Source organism: Phocoena phocoena, chromosome 16 (assembly GCF_963924675.1).
Source record: "Phocoena phocoena chromosome 16, mPhoPho1.1, whole genome shotgun sequence".
Classification (NCBI taxonomy): Eukaryota; Metazoa; Chordata; class Mammalia; order Artiodactyla; family Phocoenidae; genus Phocoena; species Phocoena phocoena.
In genome coordinates, this window is record NC_089234.1 from 36,602,782 (window position 1) to 36,625,049 (window position 22,268).

Below are 22,268 nucleotides of genomic sequence, written 5' to 3' on the forward strand. Positions count from 1 at the left end.
TATCCATTGCAGTTATTGGTAAATGCCAGTTAATGATCACTGATTTGCAATCATCAACAAATCCTGTGTGGATGCCCAAGCTTCCTTACAAGCTCTCTGTAACCAGTAGTTTTGGAAAGGTGCTACAGGAGACTGAAGGTTACTAGAGAGCCCTTTCTTGGGCTGCCACAGGTGGGGGAGGGGAATGAAATATCAAGTTTCTGGGCCGCAGATCTTGTCCAACCGAGTTGTTCTGCCAAAGGTTTTTTTTTGATCCAAGTTAGAAAACCACTGATCTAAACTAGAGGCATACCTCGGAGATACTGCAGATTCCATTCCAGACCTCCGCAATAAGCGAGTATCGCCATAAGGCGAATCACACAAATTTTTTGGTTTCTCAGTGCATATAAATGTTGTGTTTACACTGTACTGTAGCCTATTAAGTGTGCACTAGAATTATGTTTTTAAAATGTATATGCCTTTATTAAAAAATATGTTATTGCTAAAAAACGCTAACCATCATCTAAGCCTTCAGTGGGTAATAATCCTTATGCGATAGTAGCACCAAAGATCACAGATCACCATAACAAATATAATAATAACTTTAAAATTTGAAATATTGGGAGAATTGCCCAAAATGTGACACAGAGACACAAAGTGAGCAAATGTTTTTGGAAAAATGGCACCGATAGACTTGCGGATGCAGGATTGCTGCAAACCTTCAATTTGTAAAAAATGCAATATCTGCCAAGTGTAATAAAGGACAGCACAGGAAAATGAGGTGTGCCTGTATTGTGGTCAGCAGTGAACATCGGTGTGTGGAATACACTTTGGGAATCACTGATTTAAGCAAAGGCTTCAGTTTTAATTTTGTTACTCCTACTGTGATAGCTATAACTCTAGGTTTTTTGTTATTCTCATATACCCTGTTTTCCCATTAAGCATTTTTATTTTTAGGAAGCCACATCGTTACAGGGTATCAGTTTTCTTTTAAGCATGTGATTTTAAATGGTTTGTTTCAGTGTTGTCTGTAACTTTACTGCATCCTAGATTAGTAGCAACATTTCTGTCGACCAACTCCAATTTTATTATAGAAGTCAACTGAAAAAACAGAACTTAACAGCTAACATTGTTAGAATGTGTAATCTATTAAAAGAGGAATGAAAAGAATTTTAAAACTTCAGTGAAACGAACAGTACAGCTTATTTCATTCTTTTGGAATCAGTTTTAAGGGCATGGATAATCAAGTAATTGGATTCTTCTACTTCTTCCGAAAATTCCTCACTACAAGTTGGTTGGGTTTTTTTAAAAAAATGATGTTTTGGTCTCTGATTTGCTGAGGATCTTGCTGTGTGTCTGCTGAAACAAACATGTATCTGATTATGAGAGAATCACTAGACTAGAGAGTGGTTAGCAGGTTAAGGAGGTCAATAAAGTGCTCTTCTGCAACCGTGCATTCTTTCCTCCTATCTGCAGTGCTCCAGCTGTGCCAGTTCATGCTCGCTTTCTCCATTCAGCTCCAATTCTTTGTCTGGAGTCACCTGTCACTTTCCAGTCATACAAAGCCCGTGTCCTTTTTCACTCATACCAACACATCAGATGATGAGTTGCCTTCTTTCTAAGTCAGCCAGTGTCTTCAGGTGCCTATGTTTGGGGTTGGTTGTTGAACACCTTGATGAATCCAAATACCTGATATTCAAAGAAAGGTTATTAGTGTGGATGAAAGGTAGGAGCTAGAAATGTGAGCCAAGCCTTTTAAAAGAATGTAAAGAGAGAAAACAAGGCAAATTCAGATGACACGCAAACCAAGAAGTGTTCCCATTAAACCACGCTAACTTTCTAGGGTAGACTGAAACTAACGACGTCGCATGAGGCGCCCTGTTAAATGTAAATGAAGACAAACTTTCTTAGAGGGAATCCAAACTTTCTACTGTGACTGAGGTGTCAAGGCAATAATGCCCACAGAGCTCTTTTTGTCCTTGTGGTACTGCACCTACAGTTTGCATACTGTGACTTGTGCCCAGCTACCTAATTGTCCATGAGAACCCATCATTTCAATCAAGTATGTATTTTTGTAAGAATCACTATTTAAGAAATATCACAGTTAGTCCTTAGATGTGATTTAAAGAACCGTGTGTCTATAATCTGGTGCCTTCTTGGTAACAGTTATTGACAGTCAGTATAATTTACCCTAAATTTTCTTTTTTCAAATTTAAGTTTTAAAAATAACCTCAATCTCAACTTGAATTTTCTCTTAAAAGCCAGTAGCCAAACACATGTGGAATTCCCAGAGCTAGCAGCTCTTGAGGCTTCAGAACAAATTGATGTGCATTTGCTCTTCTGTCTAGTAGGTAAAGAGTAAGGCCCATTCATGGCCATATCAGTGCTCTTTCCTGCCAGGAGCTCACTGGTGACAGCTTTACTCTGAATCTGCTTTACTTCCCCTCAGGTAACTTTGATATTAATACACAATTGAGTTCACTTTCAACTATCATAATTGGTTTCTAATTTTTTCTCAAAAGACTATTTTAGAAGAATTTCCCCCCAAACAACTGAAAGCTTTTAAAACATGGTTTGAGCATTGAAACCATTTTAAGATCTTTGTTACTATTTTTTGACTATTGGGTGGTAAGTAAAGTACTAATAACATTTTCTAGAGTTTACTAGAAAAAAATCCAATATGAGATCCATCGGTGGTTTCCTTTTTGAAATTTTTGAGGAGCTTAAATGAAATTATTTCTGCTAGAGAGGCAAGGTCAGATGAAAGATACAGCTTGGGGGCCAGCTATTCCGGGCAGCGTCCCAGTTCAGTTTTGTCACCACAGAGTTTGTCTCTATAGATATGAACTGTGCTTCAGGTACACACAGTTTCTTTTTCTAAGTATTTGTTTAGCTACATATGTTTGTATTTTTTCTTTTTAATAGAGGTCATTTCTCTGGTTATTTGCTGCTTTCAGACCACGCAAATAAGGGAGATAGATCATGATTTGGCCCCATTTTATAGGCGGGAAGATTGCATGAAGCACTTAGGTCAGTGGCTAGTTCAAGGTCTCACAACGGAAATCAGTGAGAGTCTTTCTCTGGTTTTGTTCTTAAACTTCAGGGCAAGTTTTCCTTGATGTTTCTTTTAGTCTCTGCCCTCTTTTTTTATCCAATCTACCCTAAAGCTCTTTTTCACCCAGCACTTTGATTCAAGTGCCCCTTTGTTTTTCTTCTGTTCTTATTAACCCGTATTAGTGATATTGATGTAGTTGGGGACTTGGATGGGCATCTCTTAAAGTAAAACTTAAAAAATAAACCTTATTGTTCCTTCAGTCTTGGAGGTGGAACATTCCTAGGCCTATGTTGCTTGCTGACTGGTTGTGAGACCTTTGAAGAAGCTCTGGAAATGGCAGCTAAAGGCGACAGCACCAATGTTGATAAGCTGGTGAAGGACATTTACGGAGGAGACTATGAACGATTTGGCCTTCAAGGATCTGCGGTAGCATCAAGGTAGAGACTAAGTAGCTAGGAGCAGTAGCGATTAAACACAAGGCAACCTCTCCACCCTGGCTGTTCATTTAGTTGTTGTTTTCTTTAAATGTCAACCCACCAGCCTGGTGCAAGGATCTATGGTATTGGAGCTCAGACTTGATCTCCTGCTCTTGATGAAGCACTGAGATGTTTAGCTCCTGTTGCTTGTGCTTAAAATAAGGCAGCTTTGAAAGAAGGTTCTGGAAAACTGCAACCGTTTCCCCCGTTCCATTCTTGTCCAGATATCTAGAGGCATTTAATTTTTTTTTTTTTTTTCCCCGTTAATAGCCATGCTACTTTGTCCCTATTAAGAAAAGGGCAGCCAACCATTCATACCGTAATCCTGTCTGCTTGTAAACCATGGTAGCCAAATCAGGTCATTTGAGCTCAAACAGAGTTATTCATAAAGCTTTCCACAGTACTTTGGTGGAACCATGGGGCCTGCCTAAGGATGATTTTGAACCCTCTTGCTACTATTTCCAACATAGCTTTGGCAACATGATGAGTAAGGAAAAGCGAGATTCCATCAGCAAGGAAGACCTCGCCCGAGCCACCCTGGTCACCATCACCAACAACATTGGCTCCATTGCTCGGATGTGTGCATTGAATGAGGTAAGGCCTTAACCTAGGGAAAGCCATGTGTCATTCATAAACATCGTTTGGCAGTGCAATAACTGTTGACCCTCACAAAACCACAGATCCTTAGGAAACCTGCCCTTCCTCGTAGTCACACCTGGTAGGACATGAGGGGCGTGTGTTGCGGGGAGGGACAGGAGTATGTTTTAGTTTTAAGTAGGCACTAGATGATGACAAACAAAACCATCTAACTGTGGAAACATGGTAAAAATGACAATCTATACCATAACCTCTCCAACCTCATGGACACACACCTAATGAAAGCTGGCGAAAATCTCTCTGCATCCTTGCAAATAATTGCAGGTAAAACATTCCACTTGCAATATTCGATATTCTCTCTGCTTTCAGCTTCTTTACAGTGTTGCCTTGTGGCATGGAGTTCAAGCAGCATTGTACAGGGCTATCAAAGCACAGAGAGCTTGCTACGGCTGGGGCCAGCCAGAGCCCCAGGCACAAGAAAGGGTGGACCTGATGACAGACCAAGCTTTGGTACCATGTGTTAAAACACTGCAAAATTCCTTCGCAAAGAATGGAACGCTTTTCTGAAATACAAGATGTGTAAAGTAGATGTGTAATACAGCTGAGTTGTATTAGGAAGACAAGAAAGAGGGGGCATGGAATAGGTAATAGTAGAAGAAGCACTAAAAAATCTAGTAGCATCAGTAGTAGACTTTTTTTTAATATAAATTTTAAGAGAAATATGACATACCTACAGAAGAGGGCTCCAATCACAAGTGTACAGCCTGACGAATTTTCACACACACACACACACACACACACACACACACACACACACACACACCCCTAATACCCACCACAAAGATCAAGAATTAGAACATTACAGGTACTGCAGAAACCCTTTCCAACCCCCTTCTAGTTGAATAGTGGACTGTTAAACAGGGTATGAGGCAGTCTTTATAATAGGTGGATGGCAGCCCTGCCTTTGAACTCTGGAGTTACAAGAGAGACATCCTCCTTTCACAATATTTTTCTTTCACCTCTTTATTGGAGTATAAGTGCTTTACAATGTTGTGTTAGTTTCTGCTGTACAACAAAGTGAATCAGCTATATGTATACACATATCCCCACATCCCCTTCCTCTTGAGCCTCCCTCCCACCCTCCCTATCCCATCCTTCAAGGTCATCACAAAGCATCAAGTTGATCTCGTGCTATGCAGCAGCTTCCCACTAGCCATCCATTTTACATTTGGTAGGGTAAATATGTCAGTGCTACTCTCTTACTTCGTCCCAGCTTCCCCTTCCCACCCTGTGCCCTCAAGTCTGTCCTCTACGTCTGCATCTGCATCTTTATTCCTGCCCTGCCACTAGGTTCACCAGTACCACTTTTTTAAATTCCATATATATGCGTTAGCATACAGTATTTGTTTTTCTCTTTCTGACTTACTTCACTCTATATGACAAACCGTAGGTCCATCCCCCTCACTACAAGTAACTCACTTTCGTTTCTTTTCATGGCCGAGTAATATTCCATTGTATATATGTGCCACATCTTCTTTATCCATTCATCTGTCAATGGATACTTAGGTTGCTTCCATGTCCTAACTATTGTAAATAGGGCTGCAGTGAACATTGTGGTACATGACTCTTTTTGAATTATGGTTTTCTCAGGGTATATGCCCAGTAGTGGGATTCCTGGGTCATATGGTAGTTCTATTTTTAGTTTTTTAAGGAACTTCCATACTGTTCTCCATAGTGGCTGTATCAATTTACATTCCCACCAACAGTGCAGGAGGGTTCCCTTTTCTCCACACCCTCTCCAGCATTTATTGTTTGTAGAATTTTTTATGATGGCCATTTTGACCAGTGTGAGGTGATACCTCATTGTGGTTTTGATTTGTATTTCTCTAATGATTAGTGATGTTGAGCATCATTTCATGTATTTGTTGGCCATCCGTATGTCTTCTTTGGAGAAATGTCTATTTAGGTCTTCCACCCATTTTTGGATTAGGTTGTTTGTTTTTTTGATATTGAGCTGCATGAGCTGCTTGTATATTTTGGAGATTAATCCTTTGTCAGTCTCTTCATTTGCAAATATTTTCTCCCATTCTAAGGGTTGTCTTTTCATCTTGTTTATGGTTTCCTTTGCTGTGCAAAAGCTTTTACGTTTCATTAGGTCCCATTTGTTTATTTGTGTTTTTATTTCTATTACCCTAGGAGGTGGGTCAAATAAGATCTTGCTGTGATTTATGTCATAGAGTGTTCTTCCTATGTTTTCCTCTAAGAGTTTGATAGTGTCTGGCCTTACATTTAGGTCTTTAATCCATTTTGAGTTTATTTTTGTGTATGGTGTTAGGGAGTGTTCTAATTTCATTCTTTTACATGTAGCTGTCCAGTTTTCCCGGCACCACTTACTGAAGAGTCTGTCTCCATTGTCTATTCTTGCCTCCTTTGTCAAAGATAAGGGGACCGTATGTGTGGAGGATTTCTCTGGGCTTTCTATCCTGTTCCATTGATCTATCTTTCTGTTTTTGTGCCAGTACCATACTGTCTTGATTACTGTAGCTTTGTAGTATAGTCTGAAGTCAGGGAGCCTGATCCCTCCAGCTCCGTTTTTCTTTCTCAAGATGGCTTTGGCTATTCACGGTCTTTTGTGTTGCCATACAAATTGTAAAATTTCTTGTTCTAGTTCTGTGAAAAATGCCATTGGTAATTTGACAAGGATTGCATTGAACCTGTAGCTTGCTTTCGGTAGTATAGTCATTTTCACAATATTGATTCTTCCAATCCAGGAGCGTGGTATATCTCTCCATCTGTTTATGTTATCTTTGATTTCTTTCATCAGTGCTTTTTATTTTCTGAGTACAGGTCTTTTGCCTCCTTAGGTAGGTTTTTTCCTAGGTATTTTATTGTTTTTGTTGCAGTGGTAAATGGGATTTTTTCCTTAATTTATCTTTCTGATCTTTCATTGTTAGTGTATAAGAATGCAAGAGATTTCTGTGCATTAATTTTGTATCCTGCAACCTTACCAAATTCATTGATTAGTTCTAGTAGTTTTCTGGTGGCATCTTTAGGATTTTCTATGTATAGTATCTTGTCATCTGCAAACAGTGACAGCTTTACTTCTTCTTTTCCAATTCGCATTCCTTTTATTTCTTTTTCTTCTCTGACTGCTGTGGCTAGGACTTCCAATACTATGTTGAATAATAGTGGTGAGAGTGGACAACCTTGTCTTGTTCCTGATCTTAGAGGAAATGATTTCAGTTTTTCACCATTGAGAGTGATATTGGCTGTGGGTTTGTCATATATGGCTTTTATTATGTTGAGGTAGGTTCCCTCTGTGCCCACTTTCTGGAGAGTTTTTATCATAAATGGTGTTGAATTTTGTCAAAAGCTTTTTCTGCATCTATTGAGAGGATCGTACGGTTTTTATTCTTCAGTTTGTTAATATGGTGTACCACATTGATTGACTTGTGTATATTGAAGAATCCTTGCATCCCTGGGGTAAATCCCACTTGATCACGGTGTATGATCCTTTTACTGTGTTGTTGGATTCTGTTTGCTATTATTTTGTTGAGGATTTTTGTGTCTATGTCCATCAGTGATATTGGTCTATAATTTTCTTTTTTGGTGATATCTTTGTCTGGTTTTGGTATCAGGGTGATTGTGGCCTCATATAATGAGTTTGGGAGTATTCCTCCCTCCACAATTTTTTGGAAGAGTTTGAGAAGGATGGATGTTAACGCTTCTCTAAATGTTTGATAGAATTCGCCTGTGAAGCCTTCTAGTCCTGGACTTCTGTTTGTTGGAAGATATTTAATTACAGTATCAACTTCATTATCTGTGATTGGTCTGTTTATATTTTCCAGTTCTTCCTGGTTCAGTCTTGGAAAGCTGTACTTGTCCAAGAATTTGTCCATTTCTTCCAGGTTGTCCATTTTATTGGCATATAGTTGCTGGTAGTAGTCTCTTATGATCTTTTGTATTTCTGTGGTGTCAGTTGTAATCTCTCCTTTTTCATTTCTAATTTTATTGACTTGAGTCCTCTCCCTTTTTTTCTTGATGAGTTCTGGCTAAAGGTTTATCATTTTTTTTTATCTTCTCAAAAAACCAACTTTTAGTTTTATCGATCTTTGCTATTATTTTCTTTGTTTCTATTTCATTTATCTCTACTCTGATTTTGTGATTTCTTTCCTTCTACTAACTTTGGGTTTTCTTTGTTCTTCTTTTCCTGGTTGCTTTAGGTGTAAGGTTAGATTGTTTATTTGAGATTTTTCTTGTTTCTTGAGGTGAGCTTGAATTGCTATGAACCTCCCTCTTAGAACTGCTTTTGCTGCGTTCCATAGGTTTTGGATCGTTTTGTTTTCGTTGTCATTTGTTTCTAGGTATTTTTTTATTTCTTCTTTGATTTCTTCAGTGATTTCTTGGTTATTTAGCAGTGCACTGTTTAGCCTCCATGTACTTGTGTTTTTTACTGTTTTTTCCTGTAATTGATTTCTAATCTTATAGCATTGTAGTCAGAAAAGATGCTTGATACAATTTCAATTTTATTAAATTTTCCAAGCCTTGATTTGTGACCCAAGATGTGATCTATTCTAGAGAACGTACCATGTGCACTTGAGAAGAAGGTGTATTCTTCCACTTTCAGGTGGAATGTCCTAAAAATATCTATTAAGTCTATCTGGTCTATTGTGTCACTTAAAGCTTTTGTTTCCTTATTTATTTTCTGTCTGGATGATGTGTCTATTGGTGTAAGTGGGGTGTTAAAATCCCCCACTATTATTGTGTTACTGTCGATTGCCTTATGTATTGAGGTGCTCCTATGTTGGATGCATAAATATTTACAGTTGTTATATCTTCTTCTTGGATTGATCCCTTGATCATTATGTAGTGTCCTTCCTTATCTCTTGTAACAGTCTTTATTTTAAAGTCTATTTTATCTGATATGAGTATTGCTACTGCAGCTTTCTTGTGATCTCCATTTGCATGGAATATCTTTTTCCATCCCCTCACTTTCAGTCTGTATGTGTCCCTAGGTCTGAAGTGGGTTTCTTGTAGACAGCATATATAAGGGTCTTGTTTTTGTATCCATTCAGCCAGTCTGTGTCTTTTGGTTGGGGCATTTAATCCATTTACATTCGAGGTGATTGTTGATATGTATGTTCCTATTACCATTTTCTTAATTGATTTGGGTTTGTTTTTATGAGTCTTTTTGTTCTCCTGTGTTTCCCACTTAGAGAAGTTCCTTCAGCATATGTTGTAAAGCTGGTTTGGTGGTTCTGAATTTTCGTAGCTTTTGCTTGTCTGTAAAGCTTTTGATTTCTCCGTCAAATCTGAATGAGATTCTTGCTGGGTAGAGTAAAGTTGTAGGTTTTTTCTTGGTTGTAGGTTTTTCCCTTTCATCACTTTAAATATGTCCTGCCACTCCCTTCTGGCTTGCAGAGTTTCTGCTGAAAGATCAGCTGTTAACCTTATGGGGATCCCCTTGTATATTATTTGTTGCTTTTCCCTTGCTGCTTTTAATAATTTTTCTTTGTATTTAATTTTTGATAGTTTATTGGGTTTATCCTGTATGGCACTCTCTGCACTTCCTGGACTTGATTGACTATTTCCTTTCCCATGTTAGGGTAGTTTTCGACTATAATGTCTTCAAATATTTTCTCAGACCCTTTCTTTTTCTCTTCTTCTTCTGGGGCCCCTATAATTCGAATGTTCATGTGTTTAATGCTGTCCCAGAGGTCTCTGAGACTGTCCTCAATTCTTTTCATTCGCTCTTCTTTATTCTGCTCCCTGGCAGTTATTTCCACCATTTTATCTTCCAGGTCACTTATCTGTTCTTCCGCCTCAGTTATTCTGCTAGTGATTTCTTCTAGAGTATTTTTAATTTCAGTTATTGTGTTGTTCGTCATTGTTTGCTCTTTAGTTCTTCTAGATCCTTGTTAAACATTTCTTGTATTTTCTCCACTCTGTTTCCGAGATTTTGGATCATCGTTACTCTGAATTCTTTTTCAGGTAGGTTGCCTACTTCATCTTCATTTATTTGGTCTTGTAGGTTTTTACCATGCTCTTTCATCTGTAACATATTTTTGTCATTTCCTTTTTTTTTTTTTTTTTTTTTTTTTGATTGGTGTGGCTGTATTCCTGTCCTACTGGTTGTTTGGCCTGAGGCGTCCACACTGGAGTTTGCAGGCAGTTGGGTAGAGCTGGGTCTTGGAGTGAAATGAGGACTTCTGGGAGTCCTCACTCTGATTAATATTCCCTGGGGTCTGAGCTTCTCAGTTAGTCCAGCGGTTTGGACTTGGTGCTCCCACCACAGGAGCTCGGGCCCAACAAGATCCCACAAGCCACATGGTGTGGCAAAAAAAAAAAGAAAGAGAAAAAAAAGGAGCAGTTCAATAACAAAGAATAAAAACTAAAATAAAATTAGAAAGATAAAAATACATTAGGAAAAATAAAAATATAATCGAAACAAATGCAACAAGGTAAAACAAATCCACCACAGAAAAAAGGAAAAAAAAAGGAGGGGGAACAAGTCAAAAGGAGCAGAATAATAACAAAGTATAAAGAACAAAATAAAATTCCAAAAATAAAAGAATTATTAGAAAAAATGAAAATATAAATGAATCAACTACAAGGTGAAACAGAACCCCAATCTAAAAGAGGAAAAAAGAAAAAAAAAAAAGCCTTGGCTATGGGGGGCAGAGTTTAGGCAGGGGGTGGAACTTAGGCAGGGGCGATGCTCAAGTGTGAGGTGGGGCCTCTGCTTAGGATCTGCGCAGAAGGGGACAGGCAGCACGTCCAAACGGGAGCCTCTGGAGTGTGGAGTTCCAGAGTTTGGAGGTAAGGCCCTGGGTGAGGGTGTGTGGCTGGGGTTAATGCCCAGCGTGTTGGAGGGGGTCTCAGAGGGGGTCTCCGAGTGCAGAGGCGGGGCCGTGGGTGGGGGTGTGGGGTGAGGCTTGGGCTCTGCAGGGTAGGAGGGAGGCTCCAGGGCAGAGGATTAGGCCTGGGAGCCCAACAGGCTCCCCAGTGCCTAAGTGGACAGGGAAAGCACTGGCCACGTTCCCTTCCCTTCCTCCACGCCTACCCCCACCCAGGGTCTCCCCTGTCCCTGCTGGACCCCTAATCGTGGGCCCATCTCCCACCCCTCTACCCAGGGAAAATTTTCACAGTGGTTACTGGGTTCATGTATTGTTAAAGCTTGAGACAGTTAGAAGGCGATGTTCCCAGACCCTGGTTGCTCTTGATAGACTGAACAGAAAATAATGCCAGCTCCCAAGACTCCCTTCCCTTTGATATGAGTGACCATAGCAACTGGCTCTGTGAGTGAGTGAGGAGTGAGCAGTGTCTGTGTGGCAGATAGGCTGAGCTCAGTGTGAGGGGTGTGTTCAGAATACAAATCTGTATCCGTGACAACAAAAATATAAATGTATTTTTTGTTATCATATTGTAACCCACATACTGACCAAACAGGATATTTCACCATATATCCTAAAGGTAGAGACTGGGTCTTGTTTCTTTTTTGTATTCCCAGTGTTTGGCACAGAGCAGCCTGACCACAGTTGTTAGATGAATAACCATGCCATAGCCATTTAATTTACTGAGTTGGTTGGGAGTTCCCTGGTGGCCTAGTGGTTGGGGTTTGGAGCTGTCATTGCCATGGCCCAGATTCGATCCCTGGTCGGGGAACTGAGATTCCATGAGCCGCGTGGCATGGCCAAAATATTTAAAAAAAAATTTTTTTTAAATAAATAAATAAAATTAAAAAAATAACTTATGAGTTGGTAATAATATATTTTATAGTTGGAAGTTTGGGGGATTTAAGGAATACACAGGCAAATTTAGATGAACTCCAGTTTTAATTTCATATGTGAATGTTGGGAGCTGAATTTCATATCAGATCTAAGGCAGCCTAACATAATACCTGTAAATGAGCCCAGTATTAGTCTCTGCCTCCCCCAACCGAATTCTCCCCCTCATGTTCTTGTGGAATGCATTCTGAGGTTTGTTTGACTTCATCTTGGAAATCCTGAAGTAATTCCACTTAAAAAAAAAATTCACTCTGCAAGGTCCTGGCGTACAGTGATACACAGCACATTGGGTCTGTTGCTAAATGTTATTTTTATGTCATGGTTCAATTGTTTTTCTTTCATTTTTTTTTCCAGAATATTGACAGAGTTGTGTTTGTTGGGAATTTTCTCAGAATCAATATGGTCTCCATGAAGCTGCTAGCATATGCCATGGATTTTTGGTCCAAAGGACAGCTAAAAGCTCTGTTTTTGGAACATGAGGTAGGTTGAGTTCACATGCACTTAGTTGTCCTACATGGAAATTTTTGGGTTATCTAACATATGAGCGGGTTCCTTAGTTTGCATTTATGCAAAAGATAGGGAAGAACATTATATAAAATGGAAGCTCTATTATCCAACAATCAGGGCTAGTATGTGGTTAATTTAAAAAACAAAAAAAAATGTTTAAATGATTAATCATGGAAAAATATCTTCCTACTTTTACCATTCTATTTTAATATAAAATGTATAAATGTTCATTCACTCACCAATTTCTTGATGTAGGACCAAGACCTATTTTTGAGCATGGGTTCTGCTGATCAGAGCTTTGTAATTGTCTTTTTTTTCCCCATAATCCACAAGTATTATGCAACTTTTATGACATCTGGTTTGTTTCTTTAAAGTAGATCAAGAAATTAAAGATACTTATGAAGCAATTTGGTTGCAGAGTCATTCTAGATTTTCCCAATCTTTCATATGTAGGATCCACCTAAATAGAGGGCAGTGGTTTGTGACTACCTTTTTCAATCTTTGTTTCATTTTTTTCCATTTTTATTGAGATATAATTGACATATAACTTTGTATAAGTTTAAGGTACACAACAATGATTTGATGTATATACTGTAAAATGGTTATCAATGTAAGTTTAGTTATCGTCCATCACCACACATTGTTACATTTTTTTTTCCTTGTGATGAGAACTTTTAAGATCTACTTTCCTAGCAACTTTCACTTGTTAACTAGCTTTTTAATCTTTCTCAAGAATTTAACTGGATTTTCAAAGAGGTGACCATTCATCTTGTACTCTTTTTATTGGTTTAGGTGGCATATAATTACATTAGATTATTACATTAACAATCAAACTGTCATAAACAAATTTGAGGATAAACACAGGTGACTCTTGGCAAGTAAACAACTCAGCTGGTGAGAACAGAAGTGCTTGGGCTGCTCCGAGTAGCCTGGTGGCCTTGAGAGGCTGGTGTGCTGGCCATTAGGCAGCCTGTTTACAGAAGAAGTGGAGCGCTCCGGTTAATGCAAAGGGGCCCTTATATCCAGTTTCTACACTAATACAAATCGGAGGTTTCTAAAACTGAGTGGGGAGCCCTCATCTCTTCCCACCTCTTCTATTCCCCTTTAAAATCAATACTGTAGAGAGCAGCTGTTTATCACGGGAGGTACCCAAAGCCTTGGGTATATTGCAGCAGAAAGAACATTGGGAGAACGAGTGTCATAAATTTTAATTGTAATGAATAACTACTGTGGCATTTTTCTCATCTCCAAACTGAATTATTTATTTGAAAAGTTGCTGATGCATTTATAAATTATTTAGAGCTCTCTTAGCCTATGTTTTGTTTTATTAAAGCATCTAAAACAATACGAAGTTAAATACCAAATAGTTAACTGTTTTACTGTACTACAGAAAGTTTTTGTTTTTGTCTTTTTAAGGAGGCTAAGGCATGAAGTCATATAACTTTTTTATGGGGGGCGAGGGCAGTGGAGTCTCAGAATTTTCACTCCCCCTCCTCCAACCAGAGCAGCTCCTTTTTTATCTGCTTAGTTACCGATTTCCCTTGTAAGATTTTGTTTAAAAAAATAATTAAAATGAAAAAGAAGACCACTCTTCTAGCCCATCTGGTGTTGCCATATTTAGCGATTAAAAATATAGGACACAGTTATTTTACCTGGCATTTATCTGGCAACCCTAAGTTTAGATCCTCTTGGACTAAGGCAGAAAACAAACCCTGGAAGCCGTCAGGGCTTAAAAGCCATCTACAAGGGCTTCCCTGGTGGCGCAGTGGTTGAGAGTCCGCCTACCAATGCAGGGGACACGGGTTCGTGCCCCGGTCCGGGAAGATCCCACGTCCTGCGGAGCAGCTGGGCCCGTGAGCCATGGCCGCTGAGCCTGCGCGTCCGGAGCCTGTGCTCCGCAACGGGAGAGGCCACAACAGTGAGAGGCCCGCGTACCGCAAAAAAAAAAAAAAAAAAAAAAAAAAAAAAAGCCATCTACAAGGGCACACAGGTAGTTAGTTGATGGTAAGATAAGGAAAAAGAGCCAGCATTTGGGGGAAACCTACTTCTCTGGATAAAAAGGCATCCCTTTGTACAATCTTAGGCCTCTGTGAATGATGGCTTTGGTTTGTTACTAAGTATCATAACTCAGTCTCTATGGCCGATGAAAGTAGAGCAATTTTATATCTCCTTGTAGGTGTTTCTCAGAAATTTCTCTACCTTCTTAGGTTCACTCTCACTTAGGCAGGTCTTCCTGGAGGATATTATGGAGAGAGGACTTTTGGGAGGTGCTGGTGAGGTGGCCTTCCTGCCCTGCCTGGAGTCCTCACTCACTCAGTCCCACTCACTCCACTTATGTAAGTGCGCGTCTCCTAAGAGAAGTAGTCTAGCCAAGCCGTTGAGAGCACAGGCCCTCACTGACTTGGAGACCTTAGGCAATGACTCTACCTTTCCATTTCTGTTTTAGCTTTTGTGGAATGGGGTGATAATATTATTTGTCTCATAAAGTTACTGTGACGATTAAGTGAGGAATCCATGTAAATTTCTAGCATATAGTGAGCCCTCAGAGGTCAGCTGGCAGTGGAGGCAAAGATCCTACCATGTAGTGTTCTGCCAGATGCCACCCATTTCGCAGTAAGTAACTGTTGAGTCAGGCAGATACCAGAGGAGTAGAGTCTCTTGCCTTTTGGAAACGAGCTTCTCTAAACATTTCCATTTTTCAGCTTCCTTCATTTTCACAGATACGTGAGCTTTTCCTTTACAGATGAGCAAAGGGAAACTTGAGCTGATTTAGATGCCTTTCCGGGATCTACTGAGGGAAGCTTAGAGCTATACCTTGTGAGACATTACAACTTTGAAGTCAGATAGATTTGCGATTGAACCCTGGTACAACTCATGTGACCTTGAAAGGGAAATTTACTTTATGACCTCCCATTTCTCATCTGTGGAATGGGAGTAATAATGTGAATTTTGCCATGACAAGGATTAAAATGAAATAATCCTAATCCTAAAAATCCTAAAAATTGTCAACACTGACGTAGTATACACTGTGGTGCCAGATATTTTTCTATGCACTTTACATCAGTTAATTTATTTAATGTATACAAACAAATAGATATCCAATGCATTTATTATTATTATTATTATATCATGCTTCATGCCAGAGGTCAGGTTTTAAGTTGTATCTATAGCATTAGGAGGCAGCATTCCTCGAATTATGAAAAACAGTAGGTATTGGACTAAGGTTCAGAGATAATCGTACAGAAGTTTTCTCATTGTTGTTGTAGGGTTATTTTGGAGCTGTTGGGGCACTGCTGGAACTGTTCAAAATGACTGATGACCAGTAGAGATGGGACAGGGATCCAAGCTCTGCGGCTGGAGAGGGTGAAAGCCACTGTGGGACGGAAGCCAAGCCATTATGGCAGATGAACCTGCTGGATTTGTAAATAATTAAAATCCTTCTAGCTGATCTTTTACTCTTGGGTTTTGAGCTTATGATTCAAAATGGGGAATACAAGAGTTTTTTCTGTATACTGTATTTTTTAAAAAAATATTTGTGCAGTGTGGCCAAGCCTACCAGTCTTATGCATTGACTTTGAAAAATGATATGATGTTTAAGAAGGACCTGAAATGTAAGTGCTGTTTATTTTTCTTCTGGGGTTTACTGATCAGTGTGGTAATTTTAACTTCATTTAGTAATTACTCTAGGAGATTTTACCTTGACTTATATTTTTCATGACGTTTCATGATTTGCTGTTGGTTTCAAATGAAACTACAAATCTGTCATGTTTTACTGTGAACACTATTTTGTTTGTTTGTTTACCTTTTTGGGTCTTGTTTTTTCTGTTTGAATGTCTTAGGGAAAAAGAGAGTCCTTCCCCCTGTTTCTGTCCTCAGGTGACTCCCCGTCCCCCTTCCAATACCGTTCTTTAATGTAATTGCTCATATTAATCAAGGTGCTGACCAACTCAATACAAAGTTAAGCACGAGATCTAAAGCTCTCAAAAGTGCCCTTGAAGAGAAAACTCTGAAAAAGTGTTCGTGAATTTAGTGAGTCTGGCAAAAGTTGAAAATTATATGCAATTTTGTCGTATCCCTTATGAACATGTAGTGTTGCGGTAGATTTATTTTACGTTAGGTTATGTTAAATTGAAATGTTCTCTGATGAAGTGTCCTCATCCATGCACAGCGTATGAATGGCAACAAATCCTTGTGCAAGATATTGGGATTTACAGGGGAAAGTCTCCCGGTAGATTAACTGTTCACGTTGGGATGTTTAGGAGAAGTCATGGGTTGAGATGTCATGTGGTAATATCTGTGTTTTGTACATGTATGTAGCTAGGAGCTTTGTAACAAGGCGTCTTAAATAATAATAAAGTTGTTTTTTATTTGAAATATTTTAAACTGTATTTCAATCCCACTTTCTAAAATTAAAAAAAATTATTATACTGATCTATATATATTTTTTCTGTTTGAAAGATATCATTGGGACTGATGGGTAACTTTCAAATGACAGTCTCATACAAATACTGAAACACATGAGATCTAATGATTTAGAACTAATTAATCTTTTGAATTGAGCATATTGCTGAAAGGGATTTTTGAAGGGCAGTACAATTGCTCCATGATGAAACTTTCCTTCTCTGCCTCTGGGCACTATCTTTAATTTCCATGTCTTCAAGTCTTGAAGAAGTTGATATTAATGGAAGTATTCACTTGTCTGGTTGAAATAAAGCCTGTTTCTGTTGTGATTTTTTTTGGTGTATATGTTATTTTCATTTCTTAACCTTTATGTCCATCTTATCTGCTTTTGTGTCATAAAATGAATATGTGTTGTACTTTTGCTACTCTACATTTCATAACTTGAAGCTTTCACATAAGCACGGTAAGGTCCAAAACACTGTGTCTTCAGTTGAAGCTGTAGCCCTATGCAGGGGTTTGTTTTTTTTTTTTTAATGTAGCTTTATTGTTCTTATACAACTAACTCCTTATTCCCAAAAGATCACTACTATATTTTGTTATTCTGAAAGAGTTCCAAAATTTGGTCATCACAATTATATTTGATCAACTTACGCCTGGCTTAAAAAAATTCAAGCAATTAAGATGCTCTTGAAAAAGGCAAGTGTGAAAATCCACATATCCTCTGTGATAGTACCTTTTTTAGATTGTTCTCTTCTGCCATTCCTACTCTCATCTGTTAGGGAATAGCACCCCTTGGATCATGGTTCTACAAAAAATAAAATCAGGGCAAGTTAGTATGACTACATAATTTTTTAATTATCTGGAATTACTTGATCTCTCATTACAAATGTTTAAAACATGAGGAGATAAATTACTCCGTTATACAAATATCAGTTAAATGTTGTGTACTTATAGCCAGCATTTTTTTTTTTTTTAATGAGGGAGTTGTAGCCTGAGGAAGTTTTTTACATTCACTTGAATTATAGAAACTTTCCTTTGTCTCAACATCATGAAGAAACTTAGCAAGACTAAAGAATTTTTATCTTGAACTCCATGAATTCAGGGTGACCAGGTGGTCCAGAACATGACTTTTGGTTCTGAGACAGCTGCAGTTTTGATCCAGCTCAGCTATTGACAAGCTTTGTGGACAAGCTGCTAACCCTCTCTCTAAACCCTAATTTTCTCACTCATAAAATGGGGCAAATAGTAGTTTTTACCTATGTATTTAAAAAGCTTAGCACAAGGGCTAATACATAGTAAAAGCTTCATTAATGCTAGCTATGCTGGAAAAAAAATAGATGTTTGTAAATTAATGCATTAAATCAGTGATTTCTAAACTGGAATGTGGGGAATCCATTTTAGCATAAAACATCACACAGATCTGCATATGCTAGTACACGTCTACAGCCCCATATCCACACTTCCAAAATCCCAAACTCTTAACATTTCTCTTGACAGAAAAATTCAAGACAGAAAAAGTTGATTTGAGCATTATTTATCATTCTTCGGAGGGCTCTTCACATGTTTTGTTGCAAAGCTATTAATGTGTTTGATTACAGGGTCTGCCTGAGACCCTACCAGGGGTGTTAATTAAGTAGGGAGCAAGGGCTTCCCTGGTGGCACAGTGGTTGAGAATCTGCCTGCTAATGCAGGGGACACGGGTTCGAGCCCTGGTCTGGGAGGATCCCGCATGCCACAGAGCAACTGGGCCCGTGAGCCACAACTACTGAGCCTGTACTCCACAACAAGAGAGGCCGCGATAGTGAGAGGCCCGCGCACCGTGATGAAGAATGGCCCCCGCTTGCCGCAACTAGAGAAAGCCCTCGCACAGAAACGAAGACCCAACACAGCCAAAATAAATTAATTAATTAATAAACTCCTACCCCCAACATCTTCTAAAAAAAAAAAAAGTAGGGAACAAGTCTGAATCTTAAAAGTGGTCTCAAGAGTTTCAGATAAAGGACTCATGGAAAGATTTACCTGTATTCTTCAGTTTATGTACTTTTCCATATTCCATATTTACATGGATTCAGAGTCCCTTTGTTGGGAACCATTGTTACAGGTAATTTATACTTGACATCATTCAGTCATACAAGGAATATTAAGAAGTTATTTTGTGCCAGGAAGGAGCACTGAGTAAACTAGGAGGAATAGGATGCAACCCCTGCTGTCCAGTGTGGGGAAGACAGAAGTCTTAAACCAACACATATAATTAAGTGTCACAGGTGTCATTCATTCATTCATTCACAAATATTCACAGCAGTGAACAAAACAGACCCATCCTCACAGACCTTACATTCTGGAAGGAAAGACAGATACATACCTAATTACATAATGTTACATCAGTACTACAAAGAGAAAAAGTAAGGTAGAGGGGCCTCAGAAGGAGGTAATTCTGTTTAGAAAATGAAAAGGGGATTGAAACTTCTCTGGTTAGAGCGCTCAAAGACAATCTCTCTTAGGAGGTGACGTTGGAGCAGAGGTGAATAAAGCTGAGAACACACCATGGAAATACCTGGGAAAAATACTTTTACTCCTGGAAAATGAGAATGGAGGTTGTGAAGACCTGTAAGGAGGCCAGTCTGCCTGGAGTAAACAACGGGCAGAGTGGTGGGAAATGCAGTTTTAGGAGTAGCCGTGGACCAGGTCCTATACAAAGTCCCACAACTGAGGGTAGAAAACTGCCCTTGAAGGAGGCATTGGTGGAGGAGGGTGCAAGAAAAGTTTTCACAGAGTCTTAACCAACAAGTAGAGACCACCGAGTAGAGCAGGATGAGAGAAGCACTGAGAGAAGAAACAACCTGGCTTGTCCGGGACGCCGTTTGCTTCAGCCGGAGTGTGGTTAGTGGGAGCGAAACCAGATACTAGGAGAGAAGAAAACAGATTATGGAAGGACTCGCTCGTATTCCATGTAAAAGGTGTTTCTGTAGTCAGTGTGAAGCCATCAAAGAGTGTCAAGTAAAGTGAAACTAGAATTAATCTGGCTTCAAAGTGATAATAGAGCAAAGTGATTCCGCTTATATAAAATGTCTAGAATAGGCAAAGAGACAGAAATTCGATTAGTGGTTTCCCAGGGCTGAGGATTTGGAAGAAATGAGGACTTACTGCTAATAGTTACGAGGCTTCTTTTTTGGTGATGAAAATGTTCTAAAATTGATTGAAGTGATGATTGTACAACTCAACTAGAAACCACTGAATTAATTAAATGGTATGTGAATTATATTTCAGTAAAGGTACTTTTCAAAAATAAGTTAAATTTGAAGGTTGAAAAAATCCTTTAAATACAGCACAAAAGTGAAATTAGGTATGTTAATTGGATATTCTTTATTTTAACCTAATTGGTGTCATTTTCAGTTTTGTAAAATATTCTACTCGTTGTGTTTGATTTTCTACCTTCTTTCTCCTGTACATTCCTTGAACATTTTTAGACACAACAACCAAGTGCATTTAGTCAGATGTGTATGGCAGAGTTGATGTGGTTACAATAGGAAATAACAAATAAATGTCAGCAGCCTCAGCCCCCGTTGCCTAAGGTTTCTTTTTTTTGAACAAATGGATTTCCTTTTTAATTTTTGCAGTTACAGCTTAATAAGAGTTTTAATTTTCCCTTAGATTTAAAACAACTAGAAGGAATTGGACTTTTTTTATATTAGACTTTTTCTTCTCTCTTCTCTTCCTCCCCTTCACTCTGTTCATGAAATTTGCTCTTGCTATTTTAACCAGGTTCAGCATCTAAAGAATTCATGCCATTTGGCTGCCATAATGTGGCTAATGAGTTGTCTATTTTAGTTCCAGAGTGAGGCAGGTAGTCTATGTCTTCTTGTGTACCTTTAAGAGATACTTAAATTGTAATTTTAAAGAAAACTTAAATTTTAAAATAATTGTTTTCCATTGACTACTCGTTTACCTACCCTGACTTATTAAATATTTTTTCATGGTATGTTCTCAGACTATGTTTTCTAGCATTTTTCTTGTGTTTGCATACTTGTGTGAGTGTGTATACATGGTGCATTGAGGAAGAAATAAACCCCAGGTTAATCCTGCAAGTAATGCATCTGGAGTTTATATGAGAACCATAATTTATGCAGAGTGTATTTTTAAATTCAATACTTGAACAGTTTGTCAAATGTTACATTATTTTAAATGTAGGCCAAGAGTGTTTCTGTATTAAGCTCCACAAGTGTGTGGGTTAAAATGAGGCAAGTTAAATTGGACTGTGAATGTTAAATAGGAATATTTTTAAGCATTCTCCTTTGGGGTTTGATTACTATTTATATTGGATTTATAAATTTTGAAAGAAGCAGTCACTCTTGTCTGTCTGTTCACGTGCCAACATCAACATTGAATTTATCAAGTAATTATTTATGCAATGTTTAGACAGGCAAAATGAAATGGAGAAGGGAACCAATTATCTGTGGATCCTACCCACACAGTTTTCAGCAACTGCAGAGAAAATGGGTTGGTCGTCAAGACCAACTGTTTTGTTGACTCTGCCCTGAACATTTAGTTAATTATGCAATTCTTCCTGTCCTTTAGCCTGTGTTTCTACATTCCATGCCTGGCCTCAGCTGTCCGTGTCAGTCATGACTGTGGTCGTTAATTAACCATGACGACTGGCCTCAGCTGTCCGTGTCAGTCATGACTGTGGTCGTTAATTAACCACGACGACTGCCTCGGCAAAATCAAGCTGGAGGAATCCCTGTCCATTACGAAGCTTGGTCTCAGGGAACCTTAAGGACCATTTCACCTGTGGCATAATCTATGTTAGTGGCCATCGAGAAAGATACTACCAAGATATAACCACCCTTGGATATAAGAAATTAACCTTTTCAAAAGGGTATATGACATTAAGATTTGCTTTAAAAAGAAAACGCCAAACTGAGTCTCGTTTTCGGATCCCACACAACTTCCAAACACACTGGCATGCAAACTTTAAGATTTATTAACTCATTATATAATGTTAACTATCGATTAATTAGTTAATTAAAGCTCATGTTTTAATGTCAGCTTTTACCTATTGACCCAGTGCTGCAAAAGAGAATTTGGAAGCAATGATGGAGTCTTACATTTCAACTCAGGGGAAATCAGTTTTGATCGTTCAATTGGTAAGTTGCAAAACTATGCTAAAAGCCTTGCCCAGAGTAAGGTTACCAAGTATGAGAAGCGAAAATTAAACCTTTTGCCTTTATTCTAATTTTTAAATTCCTAAATAAATGTGAACTGTTTAGGGAATATCAGTTAGGAAGGAGCCAACTTATTAGCCTGCTTTAAACTCTCTTGAACTCTCACAGGTTCTGACCTGGCACCGGATGAAGAGGGAGGGCTTGGGACAGAGAAGACCTTTAACATTCTTCCAAACCTGCATTTCTTTGATTCCAAGAATTGGGCATTGAGCCTACCCTTTATAAAGTTATCACATGAGAATAA

General features: G+C 38.6%; 1 protein-coding gene across 1 annotated transcript in view; it reads left to right on the forward strand.

Annotated features, from left to right (window-relative positions):
• The window catches only part of PANK1 (pantothenate kinase 1), a 67,754-nt gene extending 52,027 nt beyond the window's left edge, over positions 1–15,727 (forward strand). Inside the window, exons 4-7 of the mRNA XM_065894250.1 lie at positions 3,295–3,471; positions 3,981–4,104; positions 12,249–12,374; positions 15,668–15,727. Of these exons, the coding sequence (XP_065750322.1) occupies positions 3,295–3,471; positions 3,981–4,104; positions 12,249–12,374; positions 15,668–15,727 (487 nt within the window). The remainder of the gene's footprint in view (positions 1–3,294; positions 3,472–3,980; positions 4,105–12,248; positions 12,375–15,667) is intronic.
• Positions 15,728–22,268: the final 6,541 nt, after the last annotated feature.